Source organism: Mustela erminea, chromosome 13 (assembly GCF_009829155.1).
Source record: "Mustela erminea isolate mMusErm1 chromosome 13, mMusErm1.Pri, whole genome shotgun sequence".
NCBI lineage: Eukaryota > Metazoa > Chordata > Mammalia > Carnivora > Mustelidae > Mustela > Mustela erminea.
Window position 1 is genome coordinate 13,469,286 of NC_045626.1, and position 23,038 is coordinate 13,492,323.

The 23,038-nt window shown below is 39.3% G+C and overlaps 1 protein-coding gene across 1 annotated transcript in view; it reads right to left on the reverse strand.

Annotated features, from left to right (window-relative positions):
• The window catches only part of PHLPP1 (PH domain and leucine rich repeat protein phosphatase 1), a 206,478-nt gene that overhangs the window by 95,800 nt on the left and 87,640 nt on the right, over window positions 1-23,038 (reverse strand). The window contains exons 2-3 of the mRNA XM_032311375.1: window positions 7,544-7,740; window positions 740-865 (exon numbers count right to left, since the gene is read on the reverse strand). Coding sequence (XP_032167266.1) covers window positions 740-865; window positions 7,544-7,740 — 323 coding nt within the window. The remainder of the gene's footprint in view (window positions 1-739; window positions 866-7,543; window positions 7,741-23,038) is intronic.

The window sequence follows — 23,038 nt, forward strand, 5'->3', positions numbered from 1 at the left end:
AGGTTTCATAATTTCATAAACACACCCAAAACCAAGGCACCAAATACTATAATCCACCCATTTTACACACAGTTCTATAAATGTGGTGTAAAACCATCTTCACACAAAGTACCTGAAATACCAACACTTATTTATCTTATTCATCGTGTTACTCTAGCTTCCATCACACACACACACACACACACACACACACACACACATACACACACACAAACAAGTATACTGTTTCATTGCTCATGGTAATCTTATTTAATTAGGGGACTATAAAATGGTCAAAATAATAAAGATGTGAAAAGAAAGTAAGCCATCTGAAAGGCAGAAGCTGAACAGGTGAAAAGGAGATGGCACAGAATAAACCACTTATATGAAAAAAATAGAGGAAGAGGGGAAATTTGTAATAATTCTTTGGGTATTTTGTGGTTTTACAGTTGTTCTACCCTGGGTCAGCCCCTTAAATATTCTTAGCTGATGTTCCTTACCTCTAACATTAAGACAGTAATGTTAATCTACTCACTGATCTGTTTTCTTTCCCCTTAGGATAAAAAAACCTAACAAATGAAACATTTCGGAAATTTTTCATTGGCTACTCTTCAGCCAAAATGAGCTTTGACAGAACTAAGAAGTGCAAACTACTAGCAGTATCTTAAAAAAAGTATAATACTACATTCTGGAATTGGGTAAAGCAGAGAGAAACTGCAGCCAGCTAAAAGCTGAACAATGTTCTCAGGTAAGCACTTACCTTGGAAACTTGTCGAAGCCACCTTAAATACTCTGTGAATGTATCAAAACAAATGTAGTAAGTCTGGCTTTGGGGTCCAGAGGAGCTAAATGCTAAACAGTGCTGGTGCTTTTTCACTTCTTCTACCTATAAAATCAAAGAGAGACAAAAAGAGTCAGGAAAACAGACCATGTACATAGTTCATGAACCATACCTTGGGCCACTGAGCCTGAAGAGATTTGCAGCTTTCCCTACACACGTTCCTCTTAACACTTAAAATGTGTTAAGATCCTGAGTCTGACTAACCAATCTGAATTACGAGGAAATAGAAAACGGGGAGTTTTATCTTTAGATTTCCCCACAAGAACGAAATTCTCTTCTTCCTGTTTAAATTGGAACAGACTCCCTTCCTATCTTTCTCTATCGTCACAACAGGGTGCTAAGGTTCTTTCTTCCTTTGGGCGGAGCTGTACTTAATATTTTACTTAAGGATTTTTATTCCAGATAAGTTTTCTACTTTAAGGAACTTTTCTATTACTCTGAATTACAATCTTTCGGAAAAAGACTTCAAGCATGTTAAGTTTTTAAAAATTTAACATGAAATTGAGATTAACATGAAATAAAACCCTACCAAGAGTCCTAATTGGCCCTTCAAGTTCTAATAAGGCAGTCATACAGTCAAATCAAATTTCCACTCCCAGTAAATTCCTCCTAAGGAGGAAGACGCCTGGGTGGCTCAGTTGGTTAAGCAGCTGCCTTCGGCTCAGGTCATGATCCCAACGTCCTGGGATCGAGTCCCACATCGGGCTCCTTGCTCGGCAGGGAGTCTGCTTCTCCCTCTGCCTCTGCCTGCCATTCTGTCTGCCTGTGTTCACGCTCTCTCTCTCTCTGACAAAAAAAAAAAAAAAAAAAAAAAAAAAATCTTAAAAGTCTAGATAATAATGTAACATGACACCACACAAGCTCCTATGCTTCACTTACAAAAATGATCACTGGTCACAAGGGAAGTACAAAAAATTTTCAAAAAGATGAGTATCGCAGACTATGCTCTAGGACCAAAATGCAATTAGAAGTTAGATGTCAATAATTTAAAACCCAAGTATACTTAGAAAACCAGTAACATACTTCTAAATAAGTTAAAAAAAATTTAGATATTCTTAGAACTAAACCATTAAGAAAGTACTACATATCAAAATTTATGGAATGCAATGAAAGCAATACATAGGGGAAATGTTATAATTTTAAATACTCATATTAGAAAAGAAGGCAGAAAATTGTTTTCATTGATATGTGTATCAAGAACCTGGGGATGGGGGTGGCTCGGTGATGGACACTGGGGAGGGTATGTGCTATGGTGAGTTCTAGAACTGTGTAAGACTAATGAATCACAGACCTGTACCCCTGAAACAAATAATACGTTATATGTTAATTTTAAAAAAAAAAAAAAAAAGAGGAAGAAGAAGAAAAGAGAGAGAGAGAGAAAAAAAAAAAGAGCCTAGGGGGAAAAATACCATACCAAAAACTGAATAAACTCAAAGTAGAATAAAGGTGATAATAAAAAGCAGAAATTAGTGAAATGGAAACCAAATATACAACAGAGAACATGAACATTAATAAAATACTGGTTCTTTGAAAAGGCTAACAAAATCAAAGGTTGACTGATATAGGTTAATGAAATCATAACAAAGATATTGATACAAACATCATTAATAATGTAAGAGAGACAAGACTACAGATTAAGCAGAGATTTAAAAGAACATTTTAAGCAATTTTGTGCCAAAATCTTAGGAAAATGTATTTTACTAACACTAACTCACAAACACAAAAAAACTAGAAGGCCTACATAGTCCTATAACCATTAAAGAAACTGAGTATTAAATTTTTTTTCTCAAGAAATATCACACCCATATGGTTTTATAGATGAATTCTACCAAAATTCCATGAAACAGATCTTTCCAAACTTGTGCAAACTCATCCACCAAACAAAAAAATGAAATAAAATACCGTAACATATTTTATAACCAAGAACAGATCATCAGAGAAGTAACAGAAAGGAAAATTTGAGGCCAGTCTCAGTTACGAACACTTATCTTGAACAAAATGTTGCATCAGGATCCAGAAATACTGGGGAAAAAAAATACAGACATGTAGAACCCAGAAATACAAAAAAAAAAAAAAAAAAAAAAAATACATACATCAAGGGGCGCCTGGGTGGCTCAGTTGGTTGAGTAGCTGCCTTCAGCTCAGGTCATGATCTCAGGGTCCTGGGATTGAGCCCCAGGTCATGTTCCCTGCTCAGTGGGCAGTCTGCTTCTCCCTCTGCCTCCCCTCCCCCGCCCCTGGCTTGTGCTCTCTCAAATAAATGATAAAATCTTTTGACTCTTAATCTTAGGAAACAAATTGAGGGTTGCTGGAGGGGAGCGGAGTGGAGAGGTTGGGGTAACTGGGTGATGGACACTGGAAAGGGTGTGTGTTGTAATGAGTACTGGGTATTATATAAGATTGATGAATCACAGACCCATACCCCTGAAAAAAAATAATACATTATATGTTAATTAACTGAATTAAAAAATTTTTTTAAACTATCAAGAACAAACTATAAAGAGCAAACTGGATTTACCTCAGGAAAGGCAAGATGCTTTAACATTATTGGAACTATAAAATCTTTAATCACATTAACAGGTTAAAGAAGAAAACCATATGATCATCCCACAGCTGCAGAAAAAGCATTTGGTAACATTCACCACTGATTCATCATTCATGATAAAAACTCCTAGCAAACTAAGAACACAAACAACAACTTTGTCTTAGCTGACAAAGGGTATCTATCAAACATCTAAGGCAAACTTCAGTGTTAAATGATGATATACCACTCTTTTTAAGATCTCTGAGAAGACAAATATCTACTATTTCTATTCAATACTATACTAGAGTTCTGGCCATTACAGTAAGACAAAAAACGTATTAAAGGAGGAGGAAAATTGTCATTATTTAAATATTACACGATTAGCTACATAGTAAACTCTAAACAATCTACAGATATATTAGAATAAATAAGAAAATTTAGCAAGGTGGCTAGATATAAAATCAATACTCAAAAGACAACTGCATTTCTATTCATGAAAGAGAAAATACAATTTTTTAAAAATACCATTTAAACTAATCAATATTAACAGAAATCAGGCCAGTGATTCCCAGAGGATGGGGAACGTGAGAAGGAAAGCGTGGGAGGAAAGGGGTACAAAAGAGCACAAGGAAACTTCTGAGGGTGTATCATTTTCTTCACTGTGGCAATGGCTTAATGAGTGTATTTAGCTATCTGTACTGTTATCAAATTACTATAAAAAAAAAGCAGTTTACTGTATGTCAATTGTACCTCAATAAAATTTGGTGAAGATGTAGAGAAACAGGAACACTTGTACAATGATGTGAGTGTAAAATGGTGCATCAACTTTGGAAAACAATTTAATATAATCTTGGAGCATGTGTATATGCCCTACATGTACATGTAACTGCATTCCTAAGTCCACATGTAAGAGCAGCATTTCTCAACGAGGTTATTTATCACAGGGTTTCGAATTAAACAGCTCACTGTACATGGTGCAGCACTAATACACTTTGTGACATTTTATTCTGAGCCCCTTCCCCATAAATGCCAATAGTTTCCCTTTGCACCAAATATATTAATATTAACCAAACACCATCTACTTTCCACATTTTCCAGACCCTCTGCAATTAAGGTGAAGTCATGCGACTAGTTCTGGCCAATGAGCCACGAGCAGAAGTGACATTCTTCCCCTGCCCAAGCACAAAAAGAAGGTTGCATGTTCCAAATGCTTTAAGAAAGCAGAGCCTCCATCAGGCTGGGTCCCTGGACAGTTATGAGAAAAAAGAAATCTCCACTAATCCACAGTGGGCACTTAGGGGAATGAGAAAAAAGCCGTTATGTTAAGTCACTGACATCTGGGGAGGGATTTGTTATTATAGAATAACTTAGCAAATTTGAAAATTTCAATAATTTCACAATCAAAACACTTGCACATATTACCAAATGTCCCTTTTGGGCACAGTAACTCTAGTTAAGAACTACTGCCCTAGAAAATCTACTTGCATACCAGGAGGCATATCAATATAAGACTATTTCAGCAGCATTATTTATAATAACAAAATACTAGAAGCAACCCAAATGTCCATCAGTAGGAAAATTATTTAAGAAATTATGATCTATGTTAACTTCTAAAGGACAAATTATATAACATAATACTTGTACAATGAATAGAAACTTCTCTGTTAAATAATTATTTCCCAATAATTAAATTTGAAGAGCGCTTCATTTAACTTCATAGTTGGAACTGGACATTTGAAAATGTAAAACAAATGATCACGCTCCAGTGGTGTGTCAGATTTGATTATAGCAATTACTACTGGGTTACAGTCAGTCTATCTCACACTTCATTTCTAGCTCTTCTTCATATATTTAAGAAACAAAAACAAAAACCTTCCATTTACTCTTAGTTTTTCCTTTAACAGAATGAAACAGCAGAATGAAAAGAGGAACAGATAAACATTAATGAAAACTCTGACGGCAAAGAGTGAGTTATTTTTCCTGAACTTGGTGAACAGGTTTTAAAAGACTGGTTTTTAACATGCTCAATTATTTTTAAAGGCATAGTGCAAAACATGTTTTACAAGGTCGGTCTGTGAGAAAAGGAAGCTGTTTCAATTTATTCAATGGTAGAAGTCTATCCAATAATAGGCCTGGGAAACAAGTCTCTAGCTCTGAATGAAAATGCTAATTATAACTCGTTCTTCTGACCTTATCTGAACATTCCACTGCTTTCCTGTCTCTGCTTCTCTGAGCACAATAATCTTTCTGACCATCTCCTTCATATGTCAAGAGACTTTTCACCCTTCAAGTTTTACTGTAATTGCTAGCTCCTTCATCACAAAATTCCCTGATTCCCCACAAGAAAATGTAATCTCACCTTTCACTCATCTCCTGCACTACTTTCCTGCCTCTCTCTTAGAACAGATATTGTGCCCATCCTTCATCTCTGGAGAGTAAATTATAAGCAATTCAAAGGCAGGAATGATGACTTACCCACCTTGGTATTTCTGGGACACCAAGCAAAGTGGCTTCCCCACAGAAATTATTTAATAAATAGTTGTATTAAATGTGCCTTAGCAAATGCCTAACATCATAGAGAAGAAAGAAACAGACTATTGACCTAACAGGGCACCAAACATTAAATATGTATTTTTAATGATGACCTGTGGGAGTAATAATGATGACTAACTTTTCAGAATTCAATCCAGAGGACAAAATCTTCAGTAATAAGATGCCACTAATTCTTCACTGTTCAGACAAAAGTTAAGTAATGGTTTCAAAATAGGTGACTGAAATAGATCTAAATATACCTGGCAGCCTGGCCAAAATCTTTTAAAAATGATCCAATATTAGTCTTTTTAGGATTAGAATGCATAATAGCAGAGAGGTGGATGGGTAACTGACATGGGCTATTTACATATGGAAAGACTAATTTAAACTATGAATGAAGAATGAATTTGCTACAAAGCAGGTGAATAACGAAGCCATTTACCACTGCACATATCTGATTTTTACCTTATTCATTTCTAATCTCTGGAACCAGAAGATGAAACATTTGCCAATTTTAAAAAGTTCACTTTAACAAAAGTTGTTGTTGTTGTTTTAACCCCTCTATTTATACCCTCCGTGTTCTGCCTTCTTTCCATGCCCATTCAGGAAGAAAAATGGTAAAGAAAATATTTGCTTAATTTGTCCCCAGTTTTCAAAAACCCTTTTCTTTATCCAAATTTGCCTTCCCATTTATTAAGAGACTTTCGTATCATTTAAAAATCGGGAAATCCTAACATAGAATTATGGTAATGATACTCCAACCAACACTTAGGTATTAATAAATTGATTTGGCAAAAAAAGAATGTTAAGATTTTCCCAAGCAATCTGGTTCTTTCTATTTTATAAATGTAGGAATAAAATAATTATCATGCCCAAAGAAAAGCAGCTAGTCATGTGGGTAATATCTATCAGCTATATCACAACTTTTCTCTGAAACAAGCTAACATTTCAGGTTCAAAAATTATGACTGGCTAAATTGACAAACTAAAAAATGTTAATTTGGGGGCACCTGGATGGCTCAGTCAGTTAAGCATCTGCCTTTGGCTCAGGTCATGATCTCAGTGTCCTGGGACAGAACCTTGCAGGGTTGGGAATCCACACTCAGCAGGGAGTCTGTTTCTCCCTCTCTCTCTGCCCCTCCCACTGTTCATGCTCTCTCTTCCTCTCTCCAAAAAAAAAAAAAAAAAAAAAAAAAAAAAAGTGCTAACTTCACTGGTCACTGCACAAAGAAAGATAGGTGTGCCAAAGCTGGATCAAAGATTCATGCAAGAGAGAGTCTAACCTTTGGTACACGTGCTTGAATGGTCCTAAACCCATGGACTTCAGGATCATTACACTATACCACACAGTACGTACTCAAGCTATCAACAGATGTCTACTCATAAAGAATAATTCATCACCTACAGCCTAAAACGTAATACTGAATTTTAGTTGCTCTGTTTTCCAGCCTGTCATGGACTAGCCAAGTGAGATCACCGGGGCCTCCTGCGGGCCAGCGGCACTGTCGTCAACGGCTCCACCACCCGACAATGATGTCCAAGGCAGAGCGCGGCAGGAACTGAAGTGGACCACAGATGAGTGAAAACCACGAACCCCGTGTTACAGAAATGGCTCAAAGTAAGCTCAACGACACTGCGACACCTGTTAGTATTTTGTTTTAAACTTACTTTTCCACCGATTAGTGGCAGAACGTGCATCTTTCCGGTCAAGCTGTCTTTCACAGATGATACTATGAGGCAGGTCCCACACAGGATGACCTGGCGTCTGGTCCAGCGGTTCACTGGCAACTGCATTTTGCCTTTACGGACATTATACATTCCTGAGAGCTGGATCCGCTCAGAGCTACCAGAGCTGTGAGGTTTTCCTGAAACAAACACAAGCAAACATTTTAGTCCAAAGAACGGGGTGTTTTAAATTAATGAATTAGTTAATTCATTAATTTAAAGATTTTATTTATTTATTTGACAGAGAGAGACACAGCTAGAGAGGGAACACAGCAGAGGGAGTGGGAGAGGGAGAAGCAGCCCCCCCATGGAGCAGAGAGCCCGATGTGGGGTTCGATCCCAGGACCCGGGGATTATGACCTGAGCTGAAGGCAGACGCTGAACGACTGAGCCACTCAGGTGCCCCTAAATTTATTTATTTTTAAGATTTTATTTATTTATTTGACAGAGAAAGGAGGAGGGAGAGAGTAGCAGAGGGAGAGGGAGAAGCAGACTCCCCGCTGGGCAGAGAGCCCCACGCGGGACTCAATCCTAGAAGCCCAGGATCATGACCCGAGTCAAAAGCAGACACTTAACTGACTGAGCCTACCTAGGCACCCTAGAACTGGGCTTTTTTTCAACTCAATGGCATACCAGATAAACTACCAGGGCAACAGAGAATAATTCTTGGGCAACAGTCTAATTTACAATTGAGAGACTGAAATCCGCAATAATACAATTATGGTTAAGAACTACCACATCTACTCCACAGACACAGTTTAATTTTAGATGAAGAAATGTTTTTTCCATTTTAAGTCTTCTGTTATAACCCAAGTTTTATTTCCTTCTATATCCCTCACATTTTTTTTTACATTTAAAAAAGGGATGACTTCAAGATTTTATAAATGGCCAGAGTTAATTTAAGTACACTAAGAAGAAAATATTACAGACTAAGATAGGAAAATAACATTCAAGATCTAGCATTTAGTGAAACTTATCAGTTTTAATGAAATTAACTTCTGATGTTCTTCCTCCTACAGTTAGGCAATACACTTTTACTATTAAGGAGGCAAAAAATAAATAAATAAATAATTTTCCTAATAAGAAAATGCTCCTCTAGTCCTCAAAGATACACTGAACATCAATCTAGGAAGAATGGTATGTGGTCACGCATGTGACTCATGGAGGGAACACAGGGACAGTGAGAGAGGCACTGAGACTTGGAGACAAGGAGAGCGCCGAGAAAGACGTTAAGAGTCTTCGTTTCCAAGATGGAAATGAATCTGGCAGACTGACATTTAGACAAGTCCTATCAACTGGATGGGAGAACCACCGTGATTCGTGTATGACAGCGTTACAAACAAGGAACAGTCCCAGTTGTAGACGCTGAATGCCTAATAGCAAAAAGTACTGAAACTCACACTCACAAATAAACTAATGAGAGACACGTGTCCTTGAAGAGGACCCAAGCCAGAAGGGTTGTATTTATTTGGAAATTTGTCTAGTTGCCAAAGGCTAACTGAAGAAACATATTCAAGGGACACTGTATTCTTAAGAATATTAAAACTTCACGTAAATACCAAGTAGTTTTGGTAGATGTCTAATACCTACTAGAAAAGGAAACAGGAAGAGCAGCGGCACCAAAAATAGATCTCAAAAGATCCAGAGTGTTGGAACCCTCCCAATACATACCTTTGGGCAGAAAGAACAAAACCAGCAGGTTTGAATTTCACTTCCTCTTTCTCCCAGTATATCAAATGTTTTATAAAACAGATTCTGCATATTACAGAATTTTGTTGGGACTGAGCCAGAATGAAGTATAACAGCGGTTCAGCAACTTCAACTTAGTGCCCAGCAAACAATGAAACACTGCTAACACCCTCCTCAAGGGAGCTGAGAACGCCACAGGCTTGTTCCGTCACCAGATGCTAATGTCCCACCAAGAGGCAGGAAGACCAGGAGACTTCAGATCACACAGGACTTGCCAAAGGCTGCCAGTGATGATGGTCAGACCACGGTCACTCGTCTGCCCTCTTCCATACAAGTTCATTTACCAAGAGAGAAAAATGCTCAGACTCCCAGTCCAAGAGCTCCTTTCTACATGATACTGTCCTTATAGGGAAGAAGGTAAGTGTAAGATTACCACTTCCGAAAACCCAATTTCCACAAATGTAAGAAACTAACATACACTAAGGAGGAATCTAAATAGGCAGGAGCGTGCCTGTGTGAACACGCGCGCGCGTGCGCACATACACACACTTACATACATACTAATGAATGCAAACAAGGAGACATTTTATTTAGCCACATCCAAGAGTGGCTTCCAGGACACCTGTTAACCTGCCACATTTATGTAGCTCTGTGGGTCACCAAAGACTGAACAAAAAGCCAACAGAAGTACATAAAGATAGCCCTTCCATTCTCCCAGCACCACAAAAATCCGAGAGGAAGCCCCAGAACAAATCACCAGATAGAGTGGACTACACGTTCCAGAAGGGACAAATATACTGAAGAGTATGGAGACATGAACAGAGTCAGGCTTTTTATTCTTTCATTAGAAAAATTCCCAAAGGGCCTGAATAGTCCTGGAGCCTAATGGTAAGCTCAGTCTGTCCTTGGAAAGCCCTAAACATCCCAGTCTGAATCATCCCCCTCCTCATCTTGTTCTGAGTGATTCAATCTCCTTGTGGTCTGCTCTCCTCCCCCTCCGGGTGTCCCAGTAGACCCCTCCTCAGGACCTGCTGTGTACAAATAGGGCTCTGGAGCGTATGGAGATGAAAACGCACCGCATACCTGGGCAGCCACCCAGATGCAGCCTCCTCTGCCTCAAACTTCCTTATTTTATGACATAAGAATGAGTCTGATCTCTCCCTGCCATTCTCAAGCTTCTCAATTCAGAGGAATTCCAAATGTTCTATGCCTTAATAAATACTGACAACACCAAGTAACCAATGACTACCAGTTCAAAGCTGGATCAGTTGTTAAGACTTTTATTTTAGAAATGTTAAGCTAATTTCCTACAGGTCTAAGGCACGTCTTACTCCATCCGAGGGGAAAGACAGCAAAAGCAAGTATGTCAAGCTGAGACAGAGACTGACCACAGCAAAGCGACTGAAGTCTCCTTCAGTCTTGTCTGTCAGCAGGGAATTTACTAAATAAATAATTAGAAGAGAAATATTTACTTATTTAGGGGAAACTACAGTCTGTTTGCTACAATACTGTAATTCATTAATACCAACTAGCACACATGATTGTAAATAGGGGAATGGTGTCACTTTAATATGTATATTGTATTGGTTCAGAAAGATTTAGTCTAGAATTAAAACTTTTAATAGCAAAGGAAAAAGTCCACAGCAAATACGCCATCTCAGTGCCCACAAGCCAGCATTTCAGTTCTGTTACTATGCAGCTTAATATTCCTTTAAAACTAAAATTCAACTTCCAGCCACACTGGGATGCCCCCGTGGCCATCTGGGTTATCTCCCAAGGCCCCATCGTTACTTTTGTTAGTATTCTGGTTATAAAGACGCATGCACTTATAGTCCTGCCCCCCTCCAACTGCATTTTCTCATAAACCCGTTTATTTTTATTTTACAATTTTGGAGAACATGAGAATTTTTAGGAATACATATAAAGTAGCAGTAACACCTGTTTTAACTATAATACCATTTAAACAACAAAGAAATAAGTACAAATTTGGTTGTTGCCAATCACGTGTCTTTGCTAAATATATAACCGTGTCTATCATTGCAGAAGTTTAAAAATATGTCCTCAAAATTCTTTTAAATTCTTTCCCTCAAAAGGCAGAGCCTAATTCCACTCCTCTTGTGTGCAGGCTCACGTCTAACAAACAGAATTCCGGGGAAGTGATGCAATTTCTGAAGGTCGTCGAGGGCAAAGAGCTTCCTCCTTGCTCTCTCTAGGATCACTCCTCTGGGGAAACCAGCCGCCATGTCAGGAGGACACACTGCAGACCCTATGGAAGGCCAACAAGGTGAAGCACTGAAATTTCCTGCCAACAGCCGGCGAGCAACTGGGGTCTCTTTTCACCAGCCACGTGATGGAGCCGTAGTGGAAGCAGATCCTCCAGCGCCAGTCAGGCCCGGAGAACCACTACCCCCAAGACATACTGATGCTCACCTCCTGATACCTGAGCCAGAAGTACCCAGCCCAGCCACTCCACTCCCGAACTCCTGATTCAGAGAAGGAGGAAATAATAAATGTATGGTGTTTTAAGCCATTAAGTTGCGGGGCAATAACTAACACAACTTTATGAAGTTGGCTTTACTTAGTTCTATTTACCTGAACATGGTATTACTTAAATAACCCCATTTCCCTAAAATCATCTACAAATTTACAGAACTTTATATAAACTAGTGAGGGTCTACCGTAACCAGAAATAGTTAAAACAAAAAAACAAAAACAAAACAAAACAAACAAAAAAACCAAGAATAAGAATAGTAAATTAAGCAGTTTCCAAAACTTTAGAGAATGAAATTATTCATGGTGATAGGGCACCAAAAACTAAGGAAGCCTGATCACTGTATATAAGTTGCTGGGAGAATTTACCATGTCCCCGGAGCTGAAAATGGTCAGGAATGAGTGAAAACAGTCAACCCTCACCCCCACCTCTCTACCTTAGAGCTTAGACTGACAAAACTCTAAAGCATGTTTCTTATTGCATATAAATCCTTAAATCCTTCTTGACTACCTTCAGTGACAGAAAGACTGAATTAAATTACTTGCCTACGGTCATTCCAAGAGCTGGCAGAAGGATTTAAACCACCCCATAGCAAGGTCTAGAGACCTGGGCACTGAGCGGGCACCTGGGAATTTTCTCTCACAGCTGAGAGGCTAAACAAGCCCGGCAGGAGCTCCGAAGCAGATTTGGGACAAGCTGCTTCTCGCTAATGGAAATGACAACCAGCTGCTAAATAGATTTGGGGAGGGTTAATTAATGTATCAGATCAAAATATATAAAGTCAACTGCCCAGTAAATCTTGCTTCTTGCTGACAGCCACTCAGTCTGATTGGGTTTATTTAAATTACTGTAGACCCTTTTCCCTGAGAAATGTCATGCCTTGAACCTTTCCCTAATCTCTAAATTCTTGAATACCACTGGAACTTATAATTTCCCTTATAATATTAAATAAAATGGACCTGGAAAATGTGAGCTAGCCCTTCATATTCTTACAGATTCTGTAAACACAGGGCCAAAATAATTTCTTAAAAATCCACCAAAGCAAACTCTAATATAAATGATAATAAAATCAGCCAGGAACTTAAAAAATTTGAGAAGTCGGAGTAAGAAAGAGGATTACCCTGACTGTACACTGTATATAATATATAACAAACTATAATAAATTAAAATTATAAAAGGAAATGCTGAATGAAGACAAGTCACAGCAGAGGGCTTCTAACCAGCCTGCACCAAAATCGCCTGGAAGGCTTTCTCAAGGTCGAGTGCAGGGCTCCACTACCCAGAGTTTCCGATTCAATAATTCTGGGTGAGGCCTAGGGATTCTGCTGATGCTGCAGGTCTGAGGACCACCCGAGACCCACTGAGGTACAGCCCAAGGTTAACAACATCTTTTCAAGCTGGTGATCATCAGCCTTTGGTTGCTAACCCTTAACCAAAGAAGCAACTGCACCAAGTTGGGGAAAGGATGAGAAAGGCAATTAGAAATGAACCAGAAGGGGCACCTGGGTGGCTCAGTGGGTTAAGCCGCTGCCTTCAGCTCAGGTCATGATCCCAGGGTCCTGGGATCAAGCCCCGCGTCGGGCTCTCTGCTCATCGGGGAGCCTGCTTCCTCCTCTCTCTCTGCCTGCCTCTTTGCCTACTTGTGATCTCTGTCAAATAAATAAATAAAATATTTTAAAAAAAAGAAAGAAAGAAATGAACCAGAAGAGGAGGTTCTGCTTTTAGACTTGCCTTGTCCCTCCTTCCTTCCCCTCTCGTCCTGACAAGGAACCTGATTCATCTCTCAGGCATGTTTAGATTTCCCTCCATCCCATCATCAAAATTACCCCTTAGTTGTCTGAACACCTAGTGCTCACGTCTCTTCTTGGGATGTATATTTAGAGAAGGTATTTTCTTCAAAGGTGGGTCTCTTGCATTCACAGAGACCATAACCCTTCACTGATTTACGAGTTCCCTCAGCTCAGTTTTAAGAGCGATCCATGGCTAGCTGGTGTGGCCTCCCCTTATTAACTTCACATTTGGCAAAGAAAATGCATTTGAGAGATTTCATCCAATCAACCTTCACCTGTCAGTCCAATGTCTTCACCATCTGTTACTTTCAGAAATGGCAGTCTTGTCTTTCCGTGCATAACCAGACCATACTTTAAGAGCCTTTTCAACGCTCTCCTGCGTTTTTCTTTCTCATTGGATGAGCAATTTTTTCCTTGGCTAGAAAAAAATCACTGTAACAGTTTCGTTAACTTTTTACTGTCATTTCTATTACAGCGCATGGTAGACTTGTTCAGGTCCACAGGTCTGTCAGGCTTCTGCCACATTTAACAATCTTAAAATTACTTACAACTTCTATTTTCTGGCTAAAAACCATCCCTTTGGTTGCCTGAAGAAAAATTTTCATCACCTGCTTTCCTAGCTGGCTTTCTTTTTGTCATACTTCTCCACAAAGGATAATGTCATAAGGCAACAGCATTAAGGCATAAAACACCATGAGTGAAGAGAAACAGCTGAACTTCTCAAAACAATGAAGCCAGGCAGCGGGTCTCATGGTATGTTTGATTCAAGTGTAGGCCTCACAGAAATTACAAATGATGATCTGTCATGAGGCTCAGGAGGCCTTGGGAGGACTAAATCTTAAATCTGAAAATGCCTAAGGTCCCAAATCCCCATAAATGGCTCTCAAAAGGGTACAATATTCATTCCCTCCTTCAGATAAAAATTGGGACTTGTGTGGGAGGTTGGGGGAGCCAGGTGGTGGGTTATGGAGGGCGCAGATTGCATGGAGCACTGGGTGTCGAGCATAAACAATGAATTCTGTTATGCTGAAAATAAATAAATAAATAAAGATTGTGACTTGCGTCAGAGGTGAAGGATACTGCTGTGGGTGTGGAGATCAGGCTGATGAGGGCAGGCAGCACTACAGCTCCAGCTGAGTCAGAAGCACCAAGGGATGCTTTTATTAAAAGGAGGCTTGCGAAGTTTCCATGAGATACACACACATTGATAAATAAATGCTAAAATAAAACTTCTAAAATCAAGAATCCACACCACTACTCCTCTCTCCTACTGATAAGAGAGACCTGGTACGTTTCAGTTTCCTTCGCTGTGAAAAACAGAACTTAGCCAAGATGACTTGACAAGGTGACAAAGGACAATGTCCACACAATCCTATTAAGACACAAAGTGATTCAAAATGCTTTTCTACCTCCTCCCTGGGAGCTGGGGTCTGGGTTGATGCCCCACTTTATAACACATACCAATAATGTTTAAATTTTATAATATAAACAGATTCTAAGAGCAAAACAATCTCCTAATTCCTCTCTACTGCATTCAAGAATACTTAACTACCTACCTTTTCCCCTACAACCCTACAAGGTTGATTAAAAACATTAATCTAGATTCAGATGTTCTAAAACTGACCTTAGAAACTATCTTATACCAATGCAATGTTCGGAAACTCACCCATTCCAAACAGCTGACCATACCTCAACTTATAAGGAATCACAAAAAAAAAAAAAAAAATTACAAAAACTTCCCATAATTAGCCCATTTATATGATTTACCTAGGTAACTATGGGAAACATGAAGAGCTTTATTTTAAACCTTCAAAGAATAAAACACAACATACAAGGTTCTCGAATTATTTTCTATTACTATTTTAAATACATCCTAATCCTCAAAAGTTTAGAAGGGTAGTAAAAAGACAATAAACATAATCTTGATTTCTTAGTAGCAGTATAAATGCTTTGATTTTTTTAAATTTTTTTATTTGCAAATCATTTGCATACTTATAACATACACACCATCTTATATCCTGCTTTAGCCTCTTCAAATTGTATCATACAGACTTTTCAAAGTTGCTAGTCTTTGCATCTTAAAGACTTGCAAGATACTCCATAATCATGTGTTTACTCGTTTCATTATTAAGGATTATTTCCAAATTTTCATTGTATGAACTTCTAAATCCAGGTGCATGATGTTTTTTTTGTGACTCCCAATCTCCCTTTAATATAACCAGTTCTTTCTAGGCAGCAACTCTAAATCAGCAAAAATAAGCAAAACAAGCAAAATGAGCAAGAAGAAGCATGCTGCCACTACTGAATATTCTCCCCAAAGGAATGAGTGATCTTTGCAGACATCCTAAGAACATGTGAAACGACAAAGCAAAACAAAACAGCACACTAAGTCATGTCATTAATAAAAATGAATCCACAGCCACCACTGATTTGGAAATTAGGAATCAAATTGAGGATACCAGCAGATGTGTTTAAACAAGATATGGGAAGTCTCTACTTTTTAAAGAATACATAAAAGAAAATAGACTATAAAAGCCAAAGAAAGAGGGAGAAAGAAGGTCTATAATTTTTCTGATGAAAACTTCTATACTTGTACATAGACAAACAGCATTCTGGTTTTATCCAGCACTCTACTGTTGGTCCTCTCTGTTCCCACCGCGCCCCGCCCCCTCCGCCCTAACTCGGCCCTAAGTCACTAACCGGTTATAACTATAAGGAGCAGCAAAACACTTAGCAATGGATAGAAACACTTCCAAGCAACCAGAATGAAAAAAGAGTTGCAATTGACTGTCATGGATTTTACAGTGCTTGTTATCATGAAAGCATATACAATACATCTTTCAGATCTAAGGTACTGACTTAATTCCTCAGTGACCAAATCATTTATTCACAAGTCTTTTGATCTTCAGAGGGTTCTAGAACCCTAGAACTCCAGTCTTTCTGGGCCTTCAAGTTCCTCCAACCCCATCCTGTAGCTTGTAAATTCCAGAGCAGGCCAAATACACAATCTGCGAGCTGTGACTCTTTCTTATGTCCAAGTCCAAAACTAGCACAACATCTGGAACAGACTAAGTGCTCAACAAGTACCTGTTGCATCAGGGAACACACTCCTATGTTTAGGCCAAGCAACATAACCAGTTCTTAACATATACAGCTCAAGTTACAAAAATTATACAGTCTATAACAATGTATTTGGGGGGAAAAGATAGGATAAAAGAAAAAATAGGTGGCTCAAAACAAACCTAGTTTCTAACAGTTTTTGGTTTCTACTACAAAAGATTTGCCTAGAATTATCAGCCACTATTTCGAACTTCTTTTCTAGAAACATTAAGGGAATTCTTTTAAGTAAAGGAAGGGGGGTATTATCAATGGACAACTTAAAGTCATTCAACTGAATTACAGTATGTATAGAGTCTGATAAAAATATAAACTAGAGAGCAAAATCCTTCTCCAAAACTTGATTACAAAATGTCATTATTCAAAAAAATACAGGGCAGTCTGGGATGACTTAGAACACACACTGGAAAACCTAAATCTCACACCCAAATTAATAAAATAAAAGCTTCATGGCTACAAAATACATTAAAATAATTTTTAAAATATGAATGCACCAAAACATGATTTTGAATACCGTGATGGCACATTTATATATGCTATTCTGGTAGAGCCTGGCTAGATGTTTAGTAGTCCCATTTCAACTTCCCAGATGCACATAGTAACTGCATTTGCCATCCATCCACTCATGGGATTCTGCTGGAGTCTTGTAACTAGTCCTGGCCAAGAAAATGTGGGCAGAAATCTAGAAGCCACTCGTGGATCTGCCTGTGCAGCTCATCCTCTTCCACAGGCTCCTCCCCCACTGACCCGCTGAATGAAGACTGTCCAGAAGAACGCTCTGGAGGCTCAAGGGGACGGTGAGCCACCAGACGGAAGGAGCCTAGGTTCCTGAGTCACTTGGAATAGAGCTGCCTTACCAGAAACATCAGCAATGGACTTGATCGTGAGAAGAAAAGGAACCTGTTATGTTAAAAGTGTAAGACTCATAAGGTTGGTTGTTGCAGCAGCTAAAACTTCTCTAGCACAGTTATATTCAAGGCAAAATTTCACCCTAACTAGAACTGCAATAAAGTGCTATCTTATCACATGAGTGAACTTCTACAACTGGGAACACCAAAATCCCTAAGCAGGTTGCCAAGTCCCCCATCCTTCCTACGACATGCAAGGGGGACAGGGCTGGCTGACTGGGCTACCTGTCACAAGGGAGAGGCAGAGGTCAGTGAAGCTGGCACACTTCTTACAGAGGCCATCCATCATGGCAGCCAGCTCTCCACAGTGGGACTCTGAGCAGCAGCTTGAACGGCAGGTACAGTGGCTCTGAAAGGAGCAACGACCCATCTTTATTGAAAATCGCTCCTGGAATCCTCAACTGTTTGTGTTAGTCATGGATCTCTATGCCTAAGTCTGCCACAACAAGCTACTACGAACTGGGTAGCCTAAAACAACAGACACAGCTGTGGAGCCTACAAGTCTGAAATCAGGTGTCCATGGAGCTGGCTCCTTCCGAGGGCTCTAAGGGAGAGGCTGTCTCAAGCCTCTCCCGACACTTCTGGCGGTCACAGGCAATCCTTTGACATTCTCTGCCTTGTGGCAACGCAATCTCAGTCTTTGCCTCCATCTTCCTATCGCCTTCTTTGTGTGTAGCTCTGTGTATCCTCTTCTCTTCTTGTAAGGACACAAGTCATTGGATTTAGGGCCAACTTTAATCCCGTATGACCTCATCCTAACTTACTATATCTGCAACACTGAAGTCACATTCTGAGGCTCTGCATGGACATGCATTTTGAGGAGGACACCTACTACACTACTGATCTCTGACCTAATCAGGTCTAATTCTCTTTGGTTTTACAATTCTTTTTCAGAATTTGAGAATTAAATATTTATACGACTACCTTTGTTTAGTATTGCCATAGTGTATTTACTACACAGTGCAGCAAGTATATTATTAAGTTTATAACAAAACTTACTTAATTAGGAAGTATCACCTAAGATCAAGCAATTCTTGTTAGCTGAGCTCTAAAAGGATTGCTAGGTACAATATGGCATTTTGACCTTTAAATGTTAAAGGCCAGTGCCCCAGCAGACAAAAGTATCATATCTCTAAGCACTGGATCTGGAAACCCAAATCATTAAAGATCCACAAAGCAGTCCACGACTTTTGTCCACAGTATTGCAATAGCTTGGCTGAATACCAGTAACTGGGCCATCAGCAGACGGTGCCAGGGCCCGCGCTTTACTTCCCTCTGCGTCAAACAAACTTCTTTCGAAGTTAAACAAATCTCACTGTTTATTTAACTGTCCTCAAGAGAAGCTCTTAGCACTAGAAGAAGACTTAAAAACCATGAAGATTAACCCTGCAGACAATCAAAGTCTTACATACTTTTTCAACAATTTTACATACTTTTGGTACCTACTAATGACTCCGAATGACGCTAGCATCCATCAGTTAAATAAACCAACTGGATGGTGAACTAAAATGCCAACACATGTACAAACAACGTGCACATTAGTTATAAAACACTGAACAGAACAAACTTACTGGGCACACACTCATTTAACCAACACCCAGAGTAAAAAAAATATTCATCAGAAATCGGATGCCTAACATTCAATTATTTATAAGATGTGCTAAGAAATGCCAATAAAATTGTTAACCACTTAAACGTATTCAAGGATATCCACTATAAATCATTCTATCTTGGACTAGCAACCATATCTATGTAAAAGGAGAAAAATCATTCTCAATTTCCCTCTCTCCCTCAATATCTTCAATTCTTATCAGCTCTATCCCCCAAGCATATCCCAAATCCAAAAGCTGTCATCTTTTGCTGACTGAACAACAAGTCTCAAATAGTTCCTTTGTTCCCATATTCTAAGTCACTGTGGCAGCCATCCATAAACCCTGTTGTGGGTTGAATTGCATTTCCCAAAAAGATATAGTCAAGTCCTAACCCCCAGGACCTGTGAATGCAACCTGATATAGAAAAAGTGTCTTCGCAGATGCAATCAAGTTAACATAAGGTCATATTGGATTAGCATAGCTCTAATCCAATGACTAGTGTACTTATAAGAGGAAAATTTGGACACAGTCATAGGAAGGGGAAAAGGGTGTATGACAATGGAGGTAGAGACTGGAGTGATACAGTTGCAAAATCAAAGAACACCAGGGATTGCCAGCAACCCCCAGAAGCTAGGAAAGACAAGGAAGAATCCTTCCCTAGCGCCGTCTAGCCTCCAGAACTGCGAAACAAAATTGTCACCTACAGTCACCCAGTCTGTGGTAATTTGTTGTAGCAGCCCCAGAAAACAGGTGTCAGCAGGGCTGCACTCCCTCCAGAGGTTCTGAGGGAGAATTTGCTCCTCGCTTCTTCCAGCTTCTGGAGCTGTCGGCGTTCCTTGGCTTCCAGCCACATCACTCCAGCATGTCTGTGACTTCACTGTCTTCTCTGTGTGTGACTCAAATCTCCCTCTGCGCTCTCTTATAAAACACACGTGTGATTGGATTCGGGGCCCTCCTGGATAATTCAAGATAATCATCCCATCTCAAGATCCTCAGCATAATCACATGAGCAAAGACCCTTTTTCCAAATCAGGTTAACATTCACAAATTTGGGGGATTAGGAGGCGGCCATGTTTAGGAGCCATTACCACCTCACCATACGAGGCATGGGAAACTGATGAATGTGTCAGACAAGTGAATATGCCTTTGTAGAGAGGAGAGAAGAGGGGAAGCAGAGAGGACAGAGAAAGAAATGAGAGAAGGTGACAGAGAGACAGAACTATGTTAGGAAGGACTTCTCTATGGGTACCATCATCTCTACCAGGTAAGAGCCTACATGTCTTTCAACTTGCAATTCAAATGATGACTCATAAGCAAAGCCTTCCCTGATCCCCACTTCCTAGAGGCACAGTATCTTCATATCTTTGCCCCAATCTTCTCCACCTGCCCCCTCCACTCTCAATTTCTAGGACTATAAACTCTCTGAAGGCAGCAGTCATGTCTTCTTAATCTTTAAAGCTTCTGTAACTGTCACAGTAGAAGAGGTAGGAAGAGGAAATAAAGCTAACATTAGTTATTAATTCACATAAGTTATCTCATTTAATAAAAAAAGAAAACAAGCTCTCAAAAACTGTAGTGAAAATGGTGATTTCTGTCAACTTTACCATTATAGCTCAGAAGAGGCAAAAGAAAAAAAAAAAGAGGGGGATTCTAGTTGGTTTCCGTAAAATGTGGAAGTCCCTTGAGTTCCCATCGATACCATCTGGTACCATATGCCTTTGCAAAATAAATCTGCAAAGACAGCACAGCAAGCAGCTCCTTCAGGAGAGCAAGCCAAGGTCGTGCTTCTACCAGAACCTGCCCCAATGGCATGGGAATAGGCCAAGAGGCCTAGTAACGTAGCACTTCATCTAACCAGCACATCCTGGATTTTGTACTTTTGCCTGAACAACTACTCCCTTATTTATGCTGGTTCTGCCCAATCTCTTACCTACAAAAAAATACACAGCCTCTGACTCCACTGTCAAATACACAAGTGAAATTCAACCAAAACCAAAACGCCGTGGTATTGCTTTTTGGTGTCTCCCATGGATTTAAAAAGGGGAAAACTTCCTAATTTAGGATATGGAATAGAGTTCCCTCTGTTTTAAATAAAGTCTAATGATAAATACATTAATATTACTCTAAAGAAAATGCTAACATTGAAGTCTAAAATGAGAATTAAGGCCAGATTGGACTGAGAGTTAGGAAACACAAATCCCAGACCTGGCTTTGCCACTAACTAGCTCTAGGGTTTCAGATAAGTCATTTTCCTTCCCCAGGCCTTTTTACCTCTCACATGGGCAGAAAATGGGGAAATCACATTAGATCACTGGTTAAGAAACTCTGGGGTTGCCTGGGTGGCTCAGTGGGTTAAAGCCTCTGCGTTGGGCTCAGGTCATGATCCCAGGGTCCTGGGATGGAGCCCCACGTCGGGCTCTCTGCTCGGCGGGGAGCCCGCCTCCCCCTCTCTCTCTGCCTGCCTCTCTGCCTACTTGTGATCTTTGTCAAATAAATAAATAAAAACTTTTTAAAAATAAATAAATAAATAAATAAATGAGCTCTGCCCTCAGTGGTCTTAAGTCCAATCTTTCTCCCAATCCAACTCCTAAAAAGCAATTATCAGTTAGCAATTATAGTATTTCTTTTAAAGAAAGGTTCTGAGGGGAAAACACACAGGCGGGGACACACACACACACACACACACACTGGATTATCTGATTACTAAGAGTCCTTCTTGGCACAAGGTCTTAGCTTTCTATGATTTAGATATTAACCATTCCTCAGATATTTTTATTTCCCAACTGTGTACAGGGTTGCTCCTTCATGTGCCCTATTTTTGTTAATAATAGTGATAGTGCCTTCAGTGTTATTATACCTTTTATTGGTGCTGTTTTCTTCTGGAAGAGGTCAGAGGACTGCATGGGCTGTGTCTTTTTAATGTATTAATCATTCCTGTGTACAATCTGCTAAAATCGAGCAAACTTTTAAAGACCAGAAGAATGTTCCTTCCTACTCACCCAACTGTGGCATTATAATTAAGGATCATGGTTAGGAGTCAAAGTTAATGTTAGAAAGAAAAACATTACATTTTCATTTTATAACCTTTCCAATGTTTACTCTATGTATATCTTCATAATTACTCAACAGCAAAAGATAGTCACAGTAGAGCTGTTGAGCTTCTCTCAAATTAATGATTTTAAGTCCTTTAAAAAGTTAGATGGTAATGACTTAATGTGCACTGATACCATCTAGGCCTTGTCTCCCTAAAGATAAGCCACTTAGGAAGAAAAGAAAGGAAAGGAAAATTTAGTTATTTTTTGTTTGCTGCAACAAAGTTTTGTGTAAAAATGGAAAGGCGATGGTTTCTAGCTTTTACATAAGATACATATTCTTAAAAATTCAAATTTAGTAGCATTTGTATCCCAGTCCTCCTAAATTTCAATTCATATTAAATGGAGTTTTATATGGTCTGCATGAGCATCCCCATACGTAGCAGTGGGTATACAAGACAACAGGTTCCAGGCCTCGAAAATCTTACAGGCTAGTAAGAGAAGCAGTACAGTATACTGTGATAGAAACCATACAGAAAAAGTACAGAAAAAGTACAATGTACTGGGGGATATCACATGAGATAATGATTCCAAACAAAGGTGATTATTTACGACAAGTTCTTGGCATTAGAGAACTATTAACAAGCTTGCATATAATCAGTACGATAATTACATGATTACATGCACGGATGGAATCCAAAGGATGGGATCATCACATCAGACTTAACTTCCCAAATTTATCTCCAGCCTTTAACCCCAGTTGCCTTCGTCCAGCCATCTACTCAATATTTCCACCTGAACGTCTCTTCCAGTTTTTCC